Consider the following 17,465-nt stretch of genomic DNA (forward strand, 5'->3'; position numbering starts at 1 on the left):
GACTACGAATCCGACATCATCACCCTTGAAGATGGACTCGATCAAGGCGACCCGTTCTCATCAACGGGGATGATATTTTACATTGACCGGCTCCTACGCGAAGCACCAGACAGAGCGGACGGAGAGGAATCATTCGGCTTTGCGGACGACACGGGATTCCTGGCAATCGGCGACACCCTGGAAGAAGCAGCGGGCAAAGTAGAAAGCTGCATGGTACGGGCGAACGGGGCCCTCGACTGGAGCGAAGCTACGAACTGCAAATTCGGACTCGAGAAAACAGTATGCATCGGGTTCACCAGGCGACGAGAACCGAACCCAGAAAGCACTCCCAAAACGAGGCCGGCCGAGAGGCCCAAGATCAGCATCAACGGGACGATCATCAAAATGGCGGAATCAGCTAAGTGGCTCGGAATCATTATAGACCAAGAACTACGCTTTCACGAGCACGCAGCGTACGCATTGAAGAAGGGCACTGACTATATGCAACACTTTCGCCGACTAGCACGCAACGCCTCCGGAGTATGGCACCGATACCTCAGGAAGTTTTACCTCACAATCGCTCTCCCAAGAATGCTATACGGGGCGGACGTCTGGCTATCCCCACCAAACATCAAGAACCGGTCCAGCCGGCGGTTCATCGGCAAGATGGCAACCGTGCAACGACAGGCAGCGCTACACTCCACCGGGGCCCTTCGAACGACGCCAACGGACATACTGAACGCGCACGCGGATCTAGCCCCCTTCGACATGGCGGTACACGACATGCTCCACCGCAACACGGTACGGATATCGACACTGCCAAAGACGAACCCCCTGGCCAAATGTGCGAGCCGGGCGTCAAAGAGGTACGTCAAAGCACATCGAGGACCCCTACACGAACTCTACAGGGAATTCCGGATCGACCCACAACGCATGGAGAAGATTAGTGCCACAAGGGAGGGACCACGACACTCGAGACCGTTCACCATCGCAATCCCACCGAACAAGGAGCAGGCGAAAACGGCCGCAGAGGAGAACCAAGCGGACGTACAGATATACACGGATGGATCAGAGATCGACGACAAGGTCGGCGCAGCGTCGGTCCTATACTACCGCGATAAGCATATCGGAACGCTCCGCTACCACCTAGGATCAGCTAAGCACTATGGCATTACCGAAGCAGAACTCGTAGGTCAGCTCATGGCAGCGCACATGCTTTCGCAGATCTCTCGCCACAAGGACGGATTCGATACGGCCACGATCGGGGCAGACAGCACCTCCACCCTAATGTCAACAGCGTCGCAGAAGCCCAGGGGAGCCCATTACATCATGGACGAAACGCATAGGATCATGTCGAACGTATCGGACCGAGTCGGAGACGAGATCGAAATCGCAATGGTTTGGACGCCGGGTCACGTCGGCATCGAAGGGAACGAGAAAGCGGACGAAGAGGCGAAAGCGGCAGCCCAAGGGACATCCAGCCCGGCGAGTACTTTACCTAAACTACTACGCAAACCGCTTCCCTGGAGCAAATCTGCAGTGCGAAAGACATACAAGAAGGAAGCAAAGGCGATACGAGAAAAGCGAGAACGTCAATCCAAACATGTCCGGCGCATCAGGCAACTCGACCCAAAGTTCACGCCGAGCCACTTCAGGAAGCTGGCTCAAGTCCTCCCGCGCAAACAGCTATCGCTTCTCATCCAGCTACGCTCAGGACACATCGGACTGAACAAACACCTCCACCGCATCAAGAAATCTCCGATGCCTATATGCCCGCATTGCAGAACCTACCCGGAAACGGTATCACATTTCCTCACACAATGCTCGGAATACAGGGAACCTAGGAGAAAGCTTCGTGCGGAACTGGGACACAAGGCGAGTAACATTAAGTACTTGCTATCGGACTCGAAGGCACTGCCGGCCCTCTACAGGTACATCACGGAAACAGGTCGATTCGCGCAGACACACGGCAACGTCGACATAGACGAAGATCGCTGGGTGGACCCATACGACAGGGACAAGGAGAAGAGGGACCGACGGAACCAGAGATCGAGGGAGCTACGGGAAGGGAGAGACGAAGGAGGAGGCGGTGAGGGGTAGCTTTCCTCCCGCCAGTTTTCCCCAAGTGGTTTTATGGCGGGAGGTTTTAACGCGCCCAGGAGACGATGAACGAACCGGGAAGGACAGGAACTGCGACGACGGGAAGCACAATGCGACACCTACCACAACATACCATCACGCACCGCCTAACCAGGCGCCCAAGCCGATCAGATCCAAACCTGAGAGGCAGTGGTTTTGACCGGAAGAAGTCAACGGAGACGGATAAGATTGGGATAGAGGCATACGCTTGTACAGTAACGTCTAACATATGGCACGCCCGCAACGGACGTTAAACAAAGGAAAAAAAAAAAAAAAAAAAAAAAAAAAAACATGGTTGTGAACGAACTTGTGGAGAGACCTATCAAGCGGCAATCATATGATATCTGACGCGCATCCTACTTAGACTACTTATTTGTTTATCGACCAACAGTCCAACGAACAACAGAAGGCTACATGCATGATATCGGACGCCAACGCCAACGTACCCACGACTGTCAGGGAACGGGGAGCATGCGGAGACGCTTCCGGAAGCCAGAAGCTCGCAAAGCGAGAGATTTCGGATCCTTCAGGAAACCCGGGAGGCATGCGTTCTCCACGCATCGGACATGGCACGGATCATACGCGCGGGCCGTGTCCTTGCTCAGTAACCTCTCTGGAGACCGGCGGTGTGATATGACGACTCAATTGTACGCGTATCCGAGGTGATCCACAGATGGATCGTCGGCGCCGGATGGTGCTAATGCTGGGAAGATAAGGGTGCCGCACCGTTACACCATGGGGTCTGATCCTGAGCGGTACTGAATGCAGAAGAATAAGCTTTGCGCGACGGAGACGGAGCACAGCAGTCAGCACAAGTCATATCGGACGTAGATGAAGACGGATCTGGCGCGAGGGAGGGAACTGCGCAGCGCCATGAGTCGCTGGTATGTTTTGTGTTTGGCCTTCCCTTCCCAGAACGCTAATATGGGTAAGTTGAGCCCTCAGTACCGGTGCTCGAGGTACACGTTGAAACGGGAGTCATGTCCCCTTGTCCAGAGCAATGAAAACTTAGATCCAGACATACATCCGTCGTGATATCATCGGAGTCTTTCCAAGTGGTGAGTCGAGTCGAAGTCCTGCAAGAAGAGAGCAAGCCAGATTTAGCGGAACGACAAGGTTGATGCCCGTCTTGCGTGTGAGAAGATGCGCGGTGCATGCGATTCTCAGATGGAGACGCAGCTGTCCTGTGTCTGGAAGGACAGCTATGGGGTGCGCAGCTCGGTTCGCCATGGGCCTGGAGGCGCGATCTCATCGCCGTTCTGAGGAATTCCACCTCAAGTCCGACGTGTTAATCCGAGGATTCACGCGCGACTGCAATAGATCTATGGGCACCCGGCACAGTGCGTCAATTGCACTTGCAACATGGGGTATATGTGAGTGAGGAGTAGCGCCAACCCGTTGCGTCGTCGCGGAGGAATGTGGAGAAGTTCAGGCACGGGAGACGATTTACGCGGGACGCCAGCCGCGGCGACAAGCGAATGCGTGCTAGGCCCGAGTTGTCCCGGACGTCGGAGTCGCCGGAACACGGCCCGCGGGCATCAGCCGGGGGTGCGCTATATCTCTCGCGCCCTTTCACAAGCATGCGGCGCCATCCCCCTCTAACCTTAACCGGCCCTTCAGTCTTCGCCGTCGTCCAGCACAGCGATGAGCATCACCGTTGACGATCTCGTCGCCAGTTTTGGCTCCAGCCACATCGGCCAGGAGGCCATGGACCTCGCTGCGCTCCAGGTTCGTCTGACAATCTTCCCTCAAACCGACGGGGTTTTTTCTCATACCCGTGTCCCCGCCGACAGTCTCAGCTTGCTCAGACGCTTTTCGCGCACGCGTTACCGCAACAGCATTCCCAGTCGATCCCAAACCGCGAGATCGGATACCAGCCGTGCAATACGCCCATCGCGTGCACCCCCACGTCTCCGACCGGCTCGTTCCCGTGGAGCCAGATGCGCACTGAGAGACGCAGCGCGAGCCTTTGCAGCCGCCGCTCGGTCGACGATAGCATGCTCACCGACGACGAGGACGAACGGTTGGTCGAGGAGCAGCTCCTCGGCGGCTCGTCCTCGACGACCACCGCCGCCCCCTCGCAACAGCATCAGATGCAGACTTCCTGGTCGGCAGCGCTCGACGAGCAACAGCAACAACACAGCTCGTCGCTCTTCGCGACGACTGACCCGTTCTACGTGGCTGCGAGCAACCCTGCGCCCGCCGCGCCCTCGGTTTTCGCCCAGGTCGGCCGGCCGTCCCAGCAATCGCCCTTCCTGGCGCAACAGACGCAACCGTTCGGCGGTTCACAGGCACACGCTGCTCCGAATCCGTACTTCGCGCAGCAGACGCCACGCTTGGGCATCGCTCCGCAGCAGCGTAGCTTATTCGTAACCGGGGCATAACTCTGTTCTGAAACCGGGGTTCCCTCACCCGCCAACCCCGCGCCGTTCCATTCATCAAGTTACGAAACATACCCCGCTCTCGCACAGCCTTGCCACCCCTCCTCTCTCACTTTGTACTACTCTCGCTCTGCGAAGTCCGCAGCGGCCTCACTTGGCACACAATACGGAATGTAACAAAGCGTAGCGTGCACGCTTCTAGTGCCGGGTCCTTGGGATCCTCTCGGATACCTCGGATACTCGCGTGGCATGCGTCATGCGAAGAATCTGCCTCCGGACCGCATCATGGCCGCACCATTCCGCCAGGTACACGTATCGGCGAAACCTCTTGCTTATCTGCGGAGCTACACGTCCTTTCCCGGACACGGTCATATGTCCTCCTACCGATGCCGCTCCTCACGGACTCCCCACTTGCATAACACAACACTTACACCATCCTGGGACTCTTTCCACTTCATCCGTCGCTACCCCTTTTGTTATCATCAACAGCAAATAACTCAAGTTACGATACCTCCCCGAACCCGTTCCCGTTCACGCACCTCGACTCCACTCCACTGACCTCCCTGGTCTGAAGTATTTGATCTCGGATAATTGTAGACGTACTTTTCTTCTTACTCTCCATTCAACGCAAGACCTCCTTTTTTGTTGTACGTGTAGAATGTAGTTATAATGCGCGATTTTACGGCGTTGGTCGTGGATCCTCACATAATTGGTCCTGAGTCGGGATATTCGTGAGATGGATGCTGCAAGTCTGCGTATCTGGTTCTCCATTTGCAGCGGTGCAGGGAGCGACAGCATTTCGATGTCCGACAGCCCTTGTCCTTACCGTCGCTATATCGATAACCAAAGGCGGTGTGAACCTATTCAGACCCTGCTTCGACATACATCCAAGGTTCGAGATCGGGCTCGAACCAACGCTCTAAGCGGAGATTCCTAGGCAACGTTGAGGCAACGGCATTGATTATCCTTGTACGTGTCAAACCGATGGAACGATCGCGGTGAGATCATATTGGAAGTAAAATGGGTGGTATACACATGTCAACCAGCCTCCGGGCTCGTCGTACGATCTGGGCTCACGGGCTAGCCCAACGGTGCAGGCTTCTCTCCGGGCATGGAATGCCCGAGATTGCAGGGTCCCCGCATAGATGCCATCTGCATGCTATTTAACATAGCAGGTAAACTGCGTACGCGGGCCGCGTGAGGTGCAACACGAGAATACAGAAAGCCACGGCATATATATTCGTGACAACTCATAGCAAAACAGAAATCGTACAAGAAGTAGTGTTGCCGCCAAGTTGAGTTGAAGTCAATTCCAACTCAACTCAACTTGCAAAAACGACAACTCAACTTGGCTTGTGGGCCTCGAGTTGGACTTGCGTGAGCTTGCGAGTTGGCACTGCTGTTATCCCACGTTCAGCGACACTACCGATTGGTCCATGCAGAGAATCGGTTCACACGATGAAAACGTGGCCTTGGCTGAACGGCTTGATTGTCAGGGTGCCAAACATTGACCTGCCACAGCTCAATGTCGCTGCTAGGTCCGGTCGCAGGGTGGGAAACTGTCCGCCAACTCGCAAGCCGAACTCACAAATTGGCTTGTCGTAACTTGATAAGCAAGTTATTGCAATTTTGTCAACTCGGCTCGACTCAGCTTGACTTGCGGCAACACTAACAAGAAGGTACCGTCGAGAGCTGAAACGAGGAGGGGTCCTACTCGCATTCACGGATAAGCGACAGATCGTTGTTCAAGTTTGTCTAGAGCACAGCGGCGCATCCATCATCCGTATCAACTCGCTACTGGACGATGGACAGACATATCCACTTACCTATCCACAAAAATGGTCATGCCGGTGAAGTCTAATTTAAGACAGCAAAGACTGTTCGTGGGATGACGGGGTTCGAATATCGAACGCGTGTTCTCCATCGTGTAAAGCCTAGTATTCCCAGGTATGTGCGGAGGTCCAATATCGACGTAGGGACATTTAAAGAAATATAATGCGCCCGGAACTGCATGGCCATGTAAGCGGGTTTCCCCTATGCGGAACTATGGAAGACGATATTTAGCATGAAAGTCTGTGGGGTGGGACGTACATATCCTCGACGTATCAAAGGAGTACCACCCGCAGCGAGTGTCTCGTCAAGATCTGAGGTATGTAGCCAATGCCGAAGTAGCCAAATTCAAGGAGACGATGGTCTGGGAGTGGCCACGTATTTCTTCATGAACACGAGATGGCAATACCTGTGAGATCTGAGGTAGAGAATATGCATGTACAAGCTTCAGATCATTTAGTTGCTTAAGCATCAGGGATGACAGCAGAGTGATCACTGAATCGTTCCATCATCAGGTAAGGTGGTGAAAAGATCGTTCCGTACCACTGTTTCATATGTGCTCCAATAGTAGAAAGGTCAGCCTGAGATTGCGATTGAGATACCAATGCGAGTTGAACCTTTTCCTGTATGATGAAATCGCTCCGCGATGCAGGCGAATCTGGGGGTGTTTAGTGCGGCACGCTGTTTCACGGGAGCCACCTACTTACGTCGCCGTCAAAACCGTTGTCAAATATCCTTTAGGTTGCCGAGGCTATGCTGAACGCACTCAAGGGCTAGCGTCAATGTCTTTATCTCGGCTTCTGTGTTGACTTGTGCACGGATTTAGACATGCATCCTTCAGCGAAGTGTGACTACATTCATGCTTCATGAAGTTACTAACACCAAAGATCTTCATGCGTAACTCCGATATGACCATTGCTTGTCCCGCATGCGTTCTCAGGACAGGTAGCCGATCGTTTCGTTACGTAGGCAGTGTCTTCCAGCTTTCTGTACGTTATGGTCAGCTCACCCCTAAAACGATGCATGTATGGGTTGTCACCGAAGGACGAGGTCATCCGGCTGCAATTTCGAGCATGCGCATGATATGTCTCGCTGCGGCGCTCTCGACAGAGGCAATTCTGCGTGCCAAAAGTCGACTATCGTCGTTGTAGGCCTTTGCTTTCTGAGCGAAAGTATGCGCACCCAAGTCGACGTTCATAAACTCCTTCATGTACCTCAGCAGTCTTGGCTTGCGGTAGAGCGGTACCCAGAACACCTTCGAGATAATCGCCGACGATCGGGACGGCCTTTGAGGCCACTGTCACGACCTCCAGAGTCTGCACCGTTCTATCCATGCTGAGTCGTACAGGTGAAGATGAACGCCGCCACTCGTAGGTTGGCTCAAGTCATAGGTCTCGGACGAGATAGCACCTGATAGCCTCGGATATGAATATGCGGAACAGCCATGTCGATCACCATTGACACCTGATGCTGAGCTACCTAGCTCGTTTCGACCTGCTAGCATCGATAGCCAGAGCATACTTGCTATCGCATTCACCAAGGTCAAATGTATTCTCGCGTAGTCCAAGTCGCCATGAGGTGAAAGGTGAGGCGAACGTAAAGAGTCAGCTATCTTGGAGCTTCAGGCATGTTGCCAATCCCGTTCTTATGCTAATAGCAAACAAGTTGGCAAAAACGAATGTCATGCAGGGTCGTTCTGCTGCCCGTGCCCGGAGAACAAGGGAAACAAGGATCTGGACCTGTGTCAGCAACACGAGACGATTTAGGCCGTGGGAATTGTTTCGGCGGGAGGTCCAGGTCGCCGCGCACGTCGCCCCTTCCCTTCTCATCGCCGCCAACGTTGACGAAGCCCCGGCGTCCGTCGTTGAGCGCAGCGATCGCAAGAGGTCCGTCTCCCATCATGCTCGACCTCCGCGCTGCTTCACGCTCTGATCCTGCCTCGCTTTCTGCTCTTTTTCTCTGACGCACGCGCACCCGTCCGTCTACTTTCACAGTCTCGTCATCGTCGCCTGCTTCGTTTTCGCTTTGCGCATCTGCCCCTGCGCGTAGCGTGCTATTGCTACTTCTGTGGAGATGTCGACATGGAATGCGTCTGGGGGCGCGCCGCCGTACCCACCGCCGCCGCGCCGCTCGCGCTCGCGCTCACCTAGCTCGTACCGCGGCGGTGCGGGTTACCCCCCGCCCTACGGCGACTACCGCGCCGACTGGGACGCGTACGAGCGTGACCGGGCGTGGGCGAGCTACGAGCGTGAACGTGCCGCGTACGACTATGGGCGACGCGGCCGGAGCCGGAGCCCGTCGATGGACGAAGGTGTGTACACATTTGACTCCTCGCATCGCGTTGGGCTGACGCGGTGCTTCTTCCGCACAGCTGGGAGGAAACGAAGGCGTTCGCAGTCTCCGTACGATACTCGGTACGACCCGCGGCCGCGCTACGACGAATATGGTGCGCTTTTTTTCTGGTCGTCGGTGAATAACTGCAGGCGATCTGATGCGTTACCTTTCGTAGATCGATCCGGTCGCTACTCGCCTCACCGCGGTGGGCCATATCCCCCATACGGCTCGTCACGTCATGCTCCGCCCGACCCACACACGTTCGACTACCCGTCGTCGCTGAAGCAGTACGCGGAGTGGTTCCGGTACCATTATCCCACGCAGGCGACGGAAGAGGACAACCTGGACAAAGCGGCAGAGCAGGAGGCCGGCGACGGCAGCAAGCCACGCAACGGGATCCGCGCCCGGTGGGAGAAGTACAAAAAGGAGTTTGCTGCCACGCAGGTGCGTCGACTCGTGTCGCACTTATATGCGGTGGATAGAAGTCTGACTGGGGTATCAGTTGCAACGCATGTTTGACCACCACCGAAAGTCGCCTTGGTTTGCGGAGAAGTACGACCCGGCGCCGGAGTACGCGAATATGCGCATGCGCGTGCGCAAGGTTGGGTGGAAGGGCCGCATGACGGCTTTTCTCGCTGACCTCGACGCGGGCAAGTTCGACCCCGCCTTTACCGAGCCCGAGCCCGAGCCGGCTACGTCGCCCGTAAAAGAGACTCCGACGCCGGCGCCCGCTCCCGCCGAAAGCACGGCGAACGGGAACGGGAGCGCCGCGGTGAAAACTGAGGACGAGGCGGCTGCCCCGGGCGGCGAGGAGGTCAAGAACGAGCAGGAGGACGTGCAGCTCGAGGACGCCGCGGGGGAGGACGATCCGAGCAAGGCGGAGGCGAATGGCAAAGGGCCGGTCGATAAGCGCATCCTAAACCGCGGCGAGGAGGTGACGGCTGTGACGGAGGGGAACCAGGTCATGATCCGGACCATTCCGCCCGACATCGGACGAGCGAAGCTCGAAGATGTGAGTGTCGCCGTGCCTTGTGAACGGCGTGTAACTCATGTCACATGGCATCATAGGCGATTGCCAGCATGCCGGGCTTTGTGTACCTGGCGCTCGGCGACCCGTTGCAGAAGAGAAACTACTATCGCGCTGGGTGGCTCAAGTTCCGCGAGGATGCGGATATGCCCTCGATCATGTCCGAGCTGAGCGAGAAAAAGGTGCGCGATGCGCCATATATTCACGCAGGACGCCCTAGCGCTAACAAAAACATATATTCGTTCCCTCTCCAGATCGAGGGCTTCAAGCTACACGTGACGCACAACACCAAGCCGTTCGTGAACCGGGTGAGGTACGCGCCCGAGGTCGCGAGCCGGCCCGATCGTTTGCAGAAGGACCTTGCGAACGTGAAGGCGCTCGCGGCCGTGCTGGAGGACGAGTACACGAAGTTGCGCACGTTCAAACCTGAGAAACCCAAGAAGCCGACGGAGGGTACCGAAGGCGAAGGCGAGAACGCGGGTGGCGAGGGAGAGGGTGTGAAGAAGGAGGAGCAGAAGGAGGAGACGATGGACGTGGATGAGGAGGAAGACCCGGAGCCGAGGGAGCGGGGGAGCGAGGCGGTGGAGAGGAAGGTGGGGCAGTTGATGGACGGTTTCGTGCAGGCGGGGTTGATCGATCCGGCGGACGAGAAGGCGTTCCAGGCTAAGAAAGTGAGCGGTTTTTTTTTGTTTTCGATTCATATATCGTTGCGCGCGGATTCTGATGTGCGCGTTTGCGATAGACTGTAGTAACGCTGGATCTGTACCTCGCGTATCTCCGTGCCGCGTTCCATACATGCTACTATTGCGCGGTCGTGACGGACCACGTTGAGGAGCTGCAGCGGAAGTGCATCAAGCATGAGAGGAAGCCGTTGAGCAAGAGCTTGAGGGAGGAGTATGAGCGCGAGGTAGCGAATCGCGAGAAGGCGGAGGCGGAGGCGAGGGAGAAGGTGGAAGAGAAGGAGGGTGAGGGTGAAGGTGGTGGAGCGGAAGGCGTAGAAGGCGGTGAAGGGGGTGATGGCGAGAAGAAGGAGAAGGAGGAGGGAAAGGAGAGGAAGAGGAGGGAAAGGGGGGAGAATCGGGATTGGAAGCGGAACGGTCGGTTGGCTGAACCCTGATGGGAGTGCAGATACTGACCATTGTCGGATGCTGGTAGATGAGAGGTGGCTGGAATGGCTTGACAGCAAGGCTGCTCTATTAATCAACAGAGACGGCGTGGACCCGAGGGACTACGGCGGGAAAAGCTACGATGAGTACGTATCTCGTCACCCTCTTGGCATTATTACGTGAACGAGCATCCATGTTATTATCTAGGGAGCTGTCAAAGGCCGTCGAGCCTTACATCAAGCAGGAGGACGAGAGCAAGTTCCGCTGCAAAACGTGCCAGAAGCTGTTCAAGGCGACTTCGTTCGTGGAAAAACACATCTCGAACAAGCACCCGGAGTTGATCAAGCATCTCGACGAGGTAAAGCGACCACCATCTTGGTGCTTATCACCGCGACCCCCCCAAATCGCTGATGATCCTTCTCTCATTAGATTCCTTATTTCAACAACTTTGCGCTCGATCCGCACCACATCCAGCCGTTCACGCACCCGCCCGCGCCGGTCGGAAACAGCGCGCCACCCCCTCCGCAGGCGTACGGCCTGGCTGGGCCCGCCTACCCCGCGGGTGATTACGGCCGAGGCGGGTTCTACGGCGGCGCGCCGTATGCGCAAGGCTATCCGCCCCCGGCGTATGCCAACGGCGGCGGGGGCTATTGGGACCCGTACGCTGCGCAGGCCGCTGCTGCCGCTTACCCGCCGTACGCGGGGCGGCGGTTGGGCGACCGGATCGGCGGGTACGCGCCGCCGGGGTATGATGCGCCCGGAGACGGGCTTCCCCCCGCTGCGCCGGGATTGCCGCCGAAGCCGTCGCAGGCGATCCTCGAGCCGGGGCCGGGGGGAGGGGGCAGGAGAAGGAACACGGGCCCGCCGCCGCCCCCGCCGCCCGACGCGAAGGAGGATCCGAGGGCGGCGGCGGGTCGGAAGGTCAGCTACCACGATATGGACCTCGTCGCGGAGGGCGATGTGGAGCTGCAATATTGAGCGCGGTTTCGGTGCTTGCTGCCTTCGGTGCCGTGGTTTGGGCGTTTTTTTCTTTTGTATGTACATACGATTTCCTGAACGCGCTTTGCGGTTGCGTGAACACGGCGTGTGTGGCGCGAGTCCGCGTGGAACGTGGACGGCGTTGTGGGATTCTATTCAAGGCAAGGCACCGGCGGGCGGGGGACGGGAATAGCGCGCGCCCCGGTCATGGCTTACGTAATAAAGCAGCAGAGCTGTGGAGTGCGCGGCAACGACCTCAAGCGGCAGTACCTTCCTCCTTTTTCTCCGTACAGAAACCAGACGCGGTCGCCTCTGCACCACCACCGCCCGCTCGACGCAGGCAACGGCCTCGACGACGACGACGACGACGCCCACTTCCATGTCTGCGCCCAAGCTGCCCGTCGTCCGCCTTCCCGTCGTCTACAGCAGCGGCACCCAGACCGATCCCGACGCCGCGGGTTCGGACGGCGTTATGGTCGAGCTACCGTCCTCGTCCAAGTTTGCTTTCGCCTGGCCGAAGGACGGCACGGCTCCCCCTGGAGGCGCGGCGGCGCCGTCGACGATCATGGAGCGCGTGCCTGCGCTGGGCGATTCGGCGTCCACGTCGGACGCGGATACGGACGCATCGGACGCGCACAGCGATCACGAGGCGGGCGGGAGGGTCCCGGATAGGATTGACGGACGTGCAGGGGTGGCGCAGGGGACGGACGCGGGCCAGCAGGATCTAGAGGAACAGGACACGGAGGGCAGCGAATACACGCCCACCAACCGGCTGCACCTCGACGAGAACCCGCTCGAGGTGCCCCAACCCGCAGAAGGCCCGCCGCCGCCCCTGCCTCGCCTCACTCGCGCCTTCTCGATGCCCGTCCCGTCCCAGCTCGGGCACCTCAAGAACCCGCGTCGGGGGTTCTCGAGCATCAGCAGCAACTCGCCACCCCAGACCGCGCTCGAGAGCCCGATCGCGCAAGACGACTCGCCTTTGTGGACCCATGAGCTCTCGCTCGAGCTCGCCGACTGGGCGCAGATGGTCATCCAGACCCTCCTCCAGCTCTCGCCGCCGCAGGTGCTCGATCCGGCCAAGGAGCAGTTCTCCGCGTGCTCGCTCTCGATCCCGACCCCGTCCATCTCGGCCATGTTCACGAGCATGAAGAACCTAAACTATATGTCCGCCAATATGTCCACGTTCGCCTCCGGCCTGCCCAGTCCGCCGCTCACGTCCGGCTCGGACCGCCTCCCGTTCTCGAACGGTGTCATCTCCGACTTTGACATCGGCGAGACGCTCCAGAGCCTGGGCGACTCCATGAGCGGGTTCGCCGCGGACGCCGGCGTGGATCTCGTTATATATCACGGCGACGTGGGCCTCAAGCACGTCTCGGTCAGGGGCGACGAGTGTGGGATATCGTACACCATAACGCATGTGAGCGCTTCCCGCGGAAACAACGTTGTGTTCCGGCCCCTTGTGCTGAACACAGCCCTAGATACTGCGGCAAGTCATCTCCACGGCCAAACGTGGCGACTCCATCGAAATAGGCCTCTTTATCGCCGACACCACGCCCCTCACGCCCGAACCGGATGACGGCGCTCATCCGCACCAATTCGGCAAGCTGCGCTGTGCGATCGACATCGCGCACAAGTTCTTGCCCGATCCAGCGCCGACCACGGGCACGCTCGACTCGCCGCCGCCCTCGCCCACCGCGACGCGCCCCGAACCGAACTACAGCTCGTCCGTCCTCCGCCGTCTGCTCCGCCTCCAGGACGCGAGGTTCCTCCCCGCGGTCCCGCCCAAGACGTTCTCGCTCGGCCGCGGTTGCGAGGTCGTGTTCACCCTCCCGCGCGGCGACCCGGCGGCGGTCAACCCGTCCGTCGGGCTCACGCCCGAGGAGGCGCCGTACGGGCACGTGCGCATCGCGAGCGAGCCGACGCTCGACGAGCTCCAGGCGTTTGCGGAGACGCTGAAGGGCCGGAAGGTCACGCTGTACGCGAGCTCGAAGGGCTCGTTCGCGCACCATCTGTCGAGCTACCTCACCGCGTGGGGGTTGGACGTCAGCCACGTCGCGCCCGAGACGGGCGTCGGAGAGGGAGAGCAGGAGCCTACGGATGCGGGGTTGGAGAGTATACCGGAGATGGCGACGACGGAGGCGGTGAGCGGGAGGAGCATGTTCGGGCCGGGGTCGGTGGGATCGCGGATGACGCCCCCGCTGAGCGCGTCGTCCGTGGACGGGTTTCCTTCGACGTTGCCCGATTCGGCGTCGGCGCCTGCCATGCCGAATGCGTCGGTCCCCGCTGCGCAGCATGCGCCGCTGGTGTTCATCGACGACGACGTCCTGGTGCTTCGCGAACGGCTCAGGAAGGCGCGCGCGGAACAGCCGTACCCTCTACATATCGGTCGCAAGCGGCCCTCGCTCGCGGCGAACCACCGCCCGCGCTCGTCGCCGCACGTCGCGCGCTCGCTCGGGCTGCCCGTGCAACAGGGCTCCGCCGCTCCCGGCTCCTCGAACGCGTCCGCCGGCTTCGCGCCGTTCAACGCTCAGACGCAGCCGAGCGTGATCATACACTTTACGAGCCTGACCAACTACAAGCTCGTCAAGGACGCGGTGCAGTCCATCTTCTTCCAGCCTGCGCAGGCGCGCGTGCCGGAGGTGATCGTGATACCGAAGCCGGCGGGGCCGCGGCGGTTCCTCACGGCGCTGCACACGGCGGTGACGAAGCCGGTCGTCGACCCGTTCTTCGCGCCGATCGCGACGAGCCCGATGTCGCCCGGCCTCGCGTCGCCGTTCTTCGGATTCCCGCCCGCGCTGCACCACGCGACGGCCAACAACGCCGGCGGTAACGCCCACGTTGGCGGCGTCGGATCGAGCGGACAGAATAGTAGCAGCGGCGGAAGTGGAAGTGGAAGCGGAAGCGGAAGTGGAAGCGGGGGAGGGTCGAGCAGCGGGAATAATAGCGGGGGGAACGGTCATGGCGGACGGACGCCTGGGTCGCCGCCGTCGAGGCCGCTGAGTGGGCTCAGGGGAGGGTCGGAGAAGACGCGCAGCCCGGGCGAGGTGGTTATGGGCGGTGCGCACGGGCACCATCCGCTCCCGCCGAGCCCGCTCGCGACGAGCGAGGGGATGGAGTATTTTGCGGAGGCGGCGGAGAAGCTGGGGACGAGCCCGAGCTCGGGGTTGGTGATACAGAGCCCGGACGGGCAGCCGGCGGCGATCTTCTTTCATCCGAGGCCGAAGGGGTCTGGGTCGGGGCGCGCGCAGACGTTGGGTCCCGGTGTTGGGCTGGGGTTGGTGGAGAAGGGGACGGGTACGGTGGTGGGGAGTCCGAGGGTGGGGAGTAGGAGACAGAGCGGGGAACGTGGGGTAGAGAGGGAGGAGAAGGGGAAGGGGAAAGAGAGGGAGAGGGAGGAGAAGGAGAAGGAGAAGGAGAGCGTGCAGCAGCAGCAGCAGCAACAACAACAACAAGCGGGTCCATCGACGCCGGCGAACGTGAAGAAGAGCCCGGTGCTCGCGGCGACGGCGTTGGCAGAGGCGCGTCGTCCCGCGACGATGGTGACTGCACCGACGCCGTCGCCGTCCCCGTTACATGTCGAGACTCCGCCGAGCTTGCAGGCGATCGTGTCGGCGGGGATGCAGGTGATCTCGCCCGACGCGGTGAGCACGCCGGGGCTGCCGAGGCCGGTGAGGCGACAGAGCGGGGTCATGCTGGAGAGGGAGAGGAGGGAGGGCACGCCGCCGGTCAGTCCGAGGAGCGATGGGGCGGACAGCGCCGGAGGGCACACGCCGAGGATCGTGAGGAGGAGGAGGAGTCAGGCGCCCAGGGGGAGTCCGGTGGTGAAGCCTGCGGCGACTGCTTCTGGCACGGGCGGGGAGAACAAGGTCGTGCCGCCGATCAGCGTGTTAATCGTCGATGGTGAGCATATTTGCGTTCGTATGGGCAAGGCGAGGAAGGGCGCTGACGACCGTACCTTGTTCTTAGACAACCCGATCAATCAGACGATCTTGTCGACGTTCATGAAGCGGAAGAAGATCAAGTATGACGTGGCGAAGGATGGGGCGGAAGCGGTTTCGAAGTGGCGGACGGGAGGGTTCCATCTGATCCTGGTGAGTGCTCATGTCCAGAAACCTGTCGTGCGATACTGTGTACTGATTACATGCGTGTTCGTGCGCAGATGGACATTCAGATGCCGGTCATGGACGGTATACAGGCGACGAAGGAGATCCGGCGGATCGAGAAGATGTACGGCGCCGTCGGGCCAGGGACGCCCTCGTCCGACCTGGGCACGCCGTCGGAAGCGGCCTCGTCGCTCTCTGCCGACTCGCGGATCACGAGCCTCAACCTCAGCTTTGGGGCGCCCCCTCCTCCGTCGCCGTACCGGTCTTCGGTGATCATCGTGGCGCTGACGGCGAGCTCGCTGCAGAGCGACCGAGTAGCGGCGCTGGCGGCGGGGTGCAACGACTTTCTGACGAAGCCGGTGTCGCTCGTGTGGTTGAACAACAAGATCATCGAATGGGGGTCGATCAAGGCGTTGCAGATGTGGGCGGATCTGAGGCCGGAGGGGGCGAGCGTGCGGGCGGTGAATTCGGGGCAGGTGGCGCAGGCGATGGCGAGGGGCGTGGCGAGCCGGTTGCATGTGCCGGAGGGGAGGGCGACGCCGGGGGTGAGGAGTCGCGAGGGGAGTTTGTCGAGGGTGGGGGAGGAGTTGGTGCGCCGGGAGCAGAAGGAGAAGGAGAAGACGAGGGCGGGTGTTCGGGCTGGAGAGGCGAGGAAGGAGAAGGAGAGGTCGCCTGGAGCGGAGACGAGCGCGAGCGACAGCGACCTCGCGGCCAAGTCGGTGCTCACCCCGCCGTCGGACCTCGCCTCCGCTTCCGCGTCCTTGTCGAGCGCCAGCGCCAGCGCGTCGTCGCTCCCTAACGCGGCGTCGGCCACGTCTTCGGAGACTGCCGTGGACCTCGAGACGATTCCTCCGACGATCACGGCAGCTGGCGCGGCGTCCGAAACCTTAGATCCCGATCCGGCCTCAAGGGCGTCGACGCCCGCGTCGTCTTCGGCCGCGCCGTCGTCCTATCACACGCCCGCCGACGGGGGCTCTTCGCCCCGGGATAGAGACTCCGACGACGAGGCGCCGCTGCCCGGCGCGTTCCCGACGCCGAAAGCGGTCGACTTCGCGCGGGAGGAGGAGGGGGAGTCACACGTGCCACCGCTCGCGTCCGAATGACGGTGCGAGGCGGCTTTGGGGGTTCTGAGCTGGATCGTGCTCCCGTTGGCGGTGGTGCGCGTTGTGTATCCCCAGGTCGCCGGGCTGTTGTTCCAAAAGACGAGTCTATTCTGAGGTGGACCGAACGTGGCTATGGACCCCCCGGTTCCCGCTCCCCCCCTCTACCTACCTCCTCCCACCTAAACGCCTCTCCTTGATTCCCGCTCCTCGTTGCTCTGCATACCTCTTCTCCCCACCTTCGTTCCACGTGTTTGTCTTGTTGCTTCGGATTTTTTCTTATCTCCCTCGTCTCTCGTCTCTCTTTGATGGTCTTTCTTATTTTTTTTCTGGTCAAGGGTCTTCTCGTCTTTCCTCTCCTCAGGGTGTTAGGCAACGGGCTCCGTTATATTCTGGCATCGCACGCACACACGAAGTTATTCGCACTATACACCACAGCAATCACCATGTCGCACCAGTATTAGTACACCACACATACACACGCATTT

At 59.7% G+C, this 17,465-nt stretch overlaps 5 protein-coding genes across 5 annotated transcripts; all 5 read left to right on the forward strand.

Annotated features, from left to right (window-relative positions):
• Window positions 1-1,380: 1,380 nt before the first annotated feature.
• PUNSTDRAFT_39047 (uncharacterized protein) lies at window positions 1,381-1,644 on the forward strand (the record flags this gene model as incomplete). The annotated part of the gene is made up of 1 exon (XM_007381700.1): window positions 1,381-1,644. A coding segment is annotated over one exon (264 nt), but the record flags the coding sequence as incomplete, so codon positions are not given.
• A 30-nt stretch (window positions 1,645-1,674) lies between these two features.
• PUNSTDRAFT_27365 (uncharacterized protein) lies at window positions 1,675-1,956 on the forward strand (the record flags this gene model as incomplete). The annotated part of the gene is made up of 1 exon (XM_007381701.1): window positions 1,675-1,956. A coding segment is annotated over one exon (282 nt), but the record flags the coding sequence as incomplete, so codon positions are not given.
• A 1,757-nt stretch (window positions 1,957-3,713) lies between these two features.
• On the forward strand, window positions 3,714-5,137 carry PUNSTDRAFT_50928 (uncharacterized protein). Its single transcript, XM_007381702.1, has 2 exons — window positions 3,714-3,846; window positions 3,912-5,137. Exons 1-2 carry the CDS (start codon window positions 3,763-3,765, stop codon window positions 4,500-4,502), a joined length of 675 nt encoding a protein of 224 aa, XP_007381764.1. The 5' UTR covers window positions 3,714-3,762; the 3' UTR covers window positions 4,503-5,137.
• A 3,031-nt stretch (window positions 5,138-8,168) lies between these two features.
• PUNSTDRAFT_84168 (uncharacterized protein) lies at window positions 8,169-11,868 on the forward strand. The gene is made up of 10 exons (XM_007381703.1): window positions 8,169-8,640; window positions 8,701-8,775; window positions 8,839-9,107; window positions 9,166-9,675; window positions 9,732-9,872; window positions 9,945-10,361; window positions 10,433-10,787; window positions 10,846-10,942; window positions 11,004-11,154; window positions 11,226-11,868. The coding sequence occupies exons 1-10, from the start codon at window positions 8,403-8,405 to the stop codon at window positions 11,772-11,774; spliced, it is 2,802 nt and encodes a 933-aa protein (XP_007381765.1). The 5' UTR covers window positions 8,169-8,402; the 3' UTR covers window positions 11,775-11,868.
• Window positions 11,869-12,065: 197 nt separating this feature from the next.
• Window positions 12,066-17,432, forward strand: PUNSTDRAFT_119292 (uncharacterized protein). The gene is made up of 4 exons (XM_007381704.1): window positions 12,066-13,191; window positions 13,253-15,674; window positions 15,741-15,865; window positions 15,934-17,432. Exons 1-4 carry the CDS (start codon window positions 12,154-12,156, stop codon window positions 16,978-16,980), a joined length of 4,632 nt encoding a protein of 1,543 aa, XP_007381766.1. The 5' UTR covers window positions 12,066-12,153; the 3' UTR covers window positions 16,981-17,432.
• The last annotated feature ends 33 nt before the right edge of the window (window positions 17,433-17,465 follow it).

The sequence above is a fragment of the Punctularia strigosozonata genome, assembly GCF_000264995.1.
Source record: "Punctularia strigosozonata HHB-11173 SS5 unplaced genomic scaffold PUNSTscaffold_4, whole genome shotgun sequence".
NCBI lineage: Eukaryota > Fungi > Basidiomycota > Agaricomycetes > Corticiales > Punctulariaceae > Punctularia > Punctularia strigosozonata.

Excerpts from the sequence above, each read along its gene's own strand:
- PUNSTDRAFT_50928 (XM_007381702.1), top strand. The coding sequence starts at position 3,763 with ATGAGCATCACCGTTGACGATCTCGTCGCCAGTTTTGGCTCCAGCCAC. Across the intron at positions 3,847-3,911 it reads TGGACCTCGCTGCGCTCCAG|TCTCAGCTTGCTCAGACGCT; the intron begins GTTCGTCTGACA and ends CCCCGCCGACAG.
- PUNSTDRAFT_84168 (XM_007381703.1), top strand. The coding sequence starts at position 8,403 with ATGTCGACATGGAATGCGTCTGGGGGCGCGCCGCCGTACCCACCGCCG. Across the intron at positions 8,776-8,838 it reads GCCGCGCTACGACGAATATG|ATCGATCCGGTCGCTACTCG; the intron begins GTGCGCTTTTTT and ends TACCTTTCGTAG. Across the intron at positions 9,676-9,731 it reads GACGAGCGAAGCTCGAAGAT|GCGATTGCCAGCATGCCGGG; the intron begins GTGAGTGTCGCC and ends ATGGCATCATAG.
- PUNSTDRAFT_119292 (XM_007381704.1), top strand. The coding sequence starts at position 12,154 with ATGTCTGCGCCCAAGCTGCCCGTCGTCCGCCTTCCCGTCGTCTACAGC. Across the intron at positions 15,675-15,740 it reads CAGCGTGTTAATCGTCGATG|ACAACCCGATCAATCAGACG; the intron begins GTGAGCATATTT and ends CCTTGTTCTTAG. Across the intron at positions 15,866-15,933 it reads GAGGGTTCCATCTGATCCTG|ATGGACATTCAGATGCCGGT; the intron begins GTGAGTGCTCAT and ends GTTCGTGCGCAG.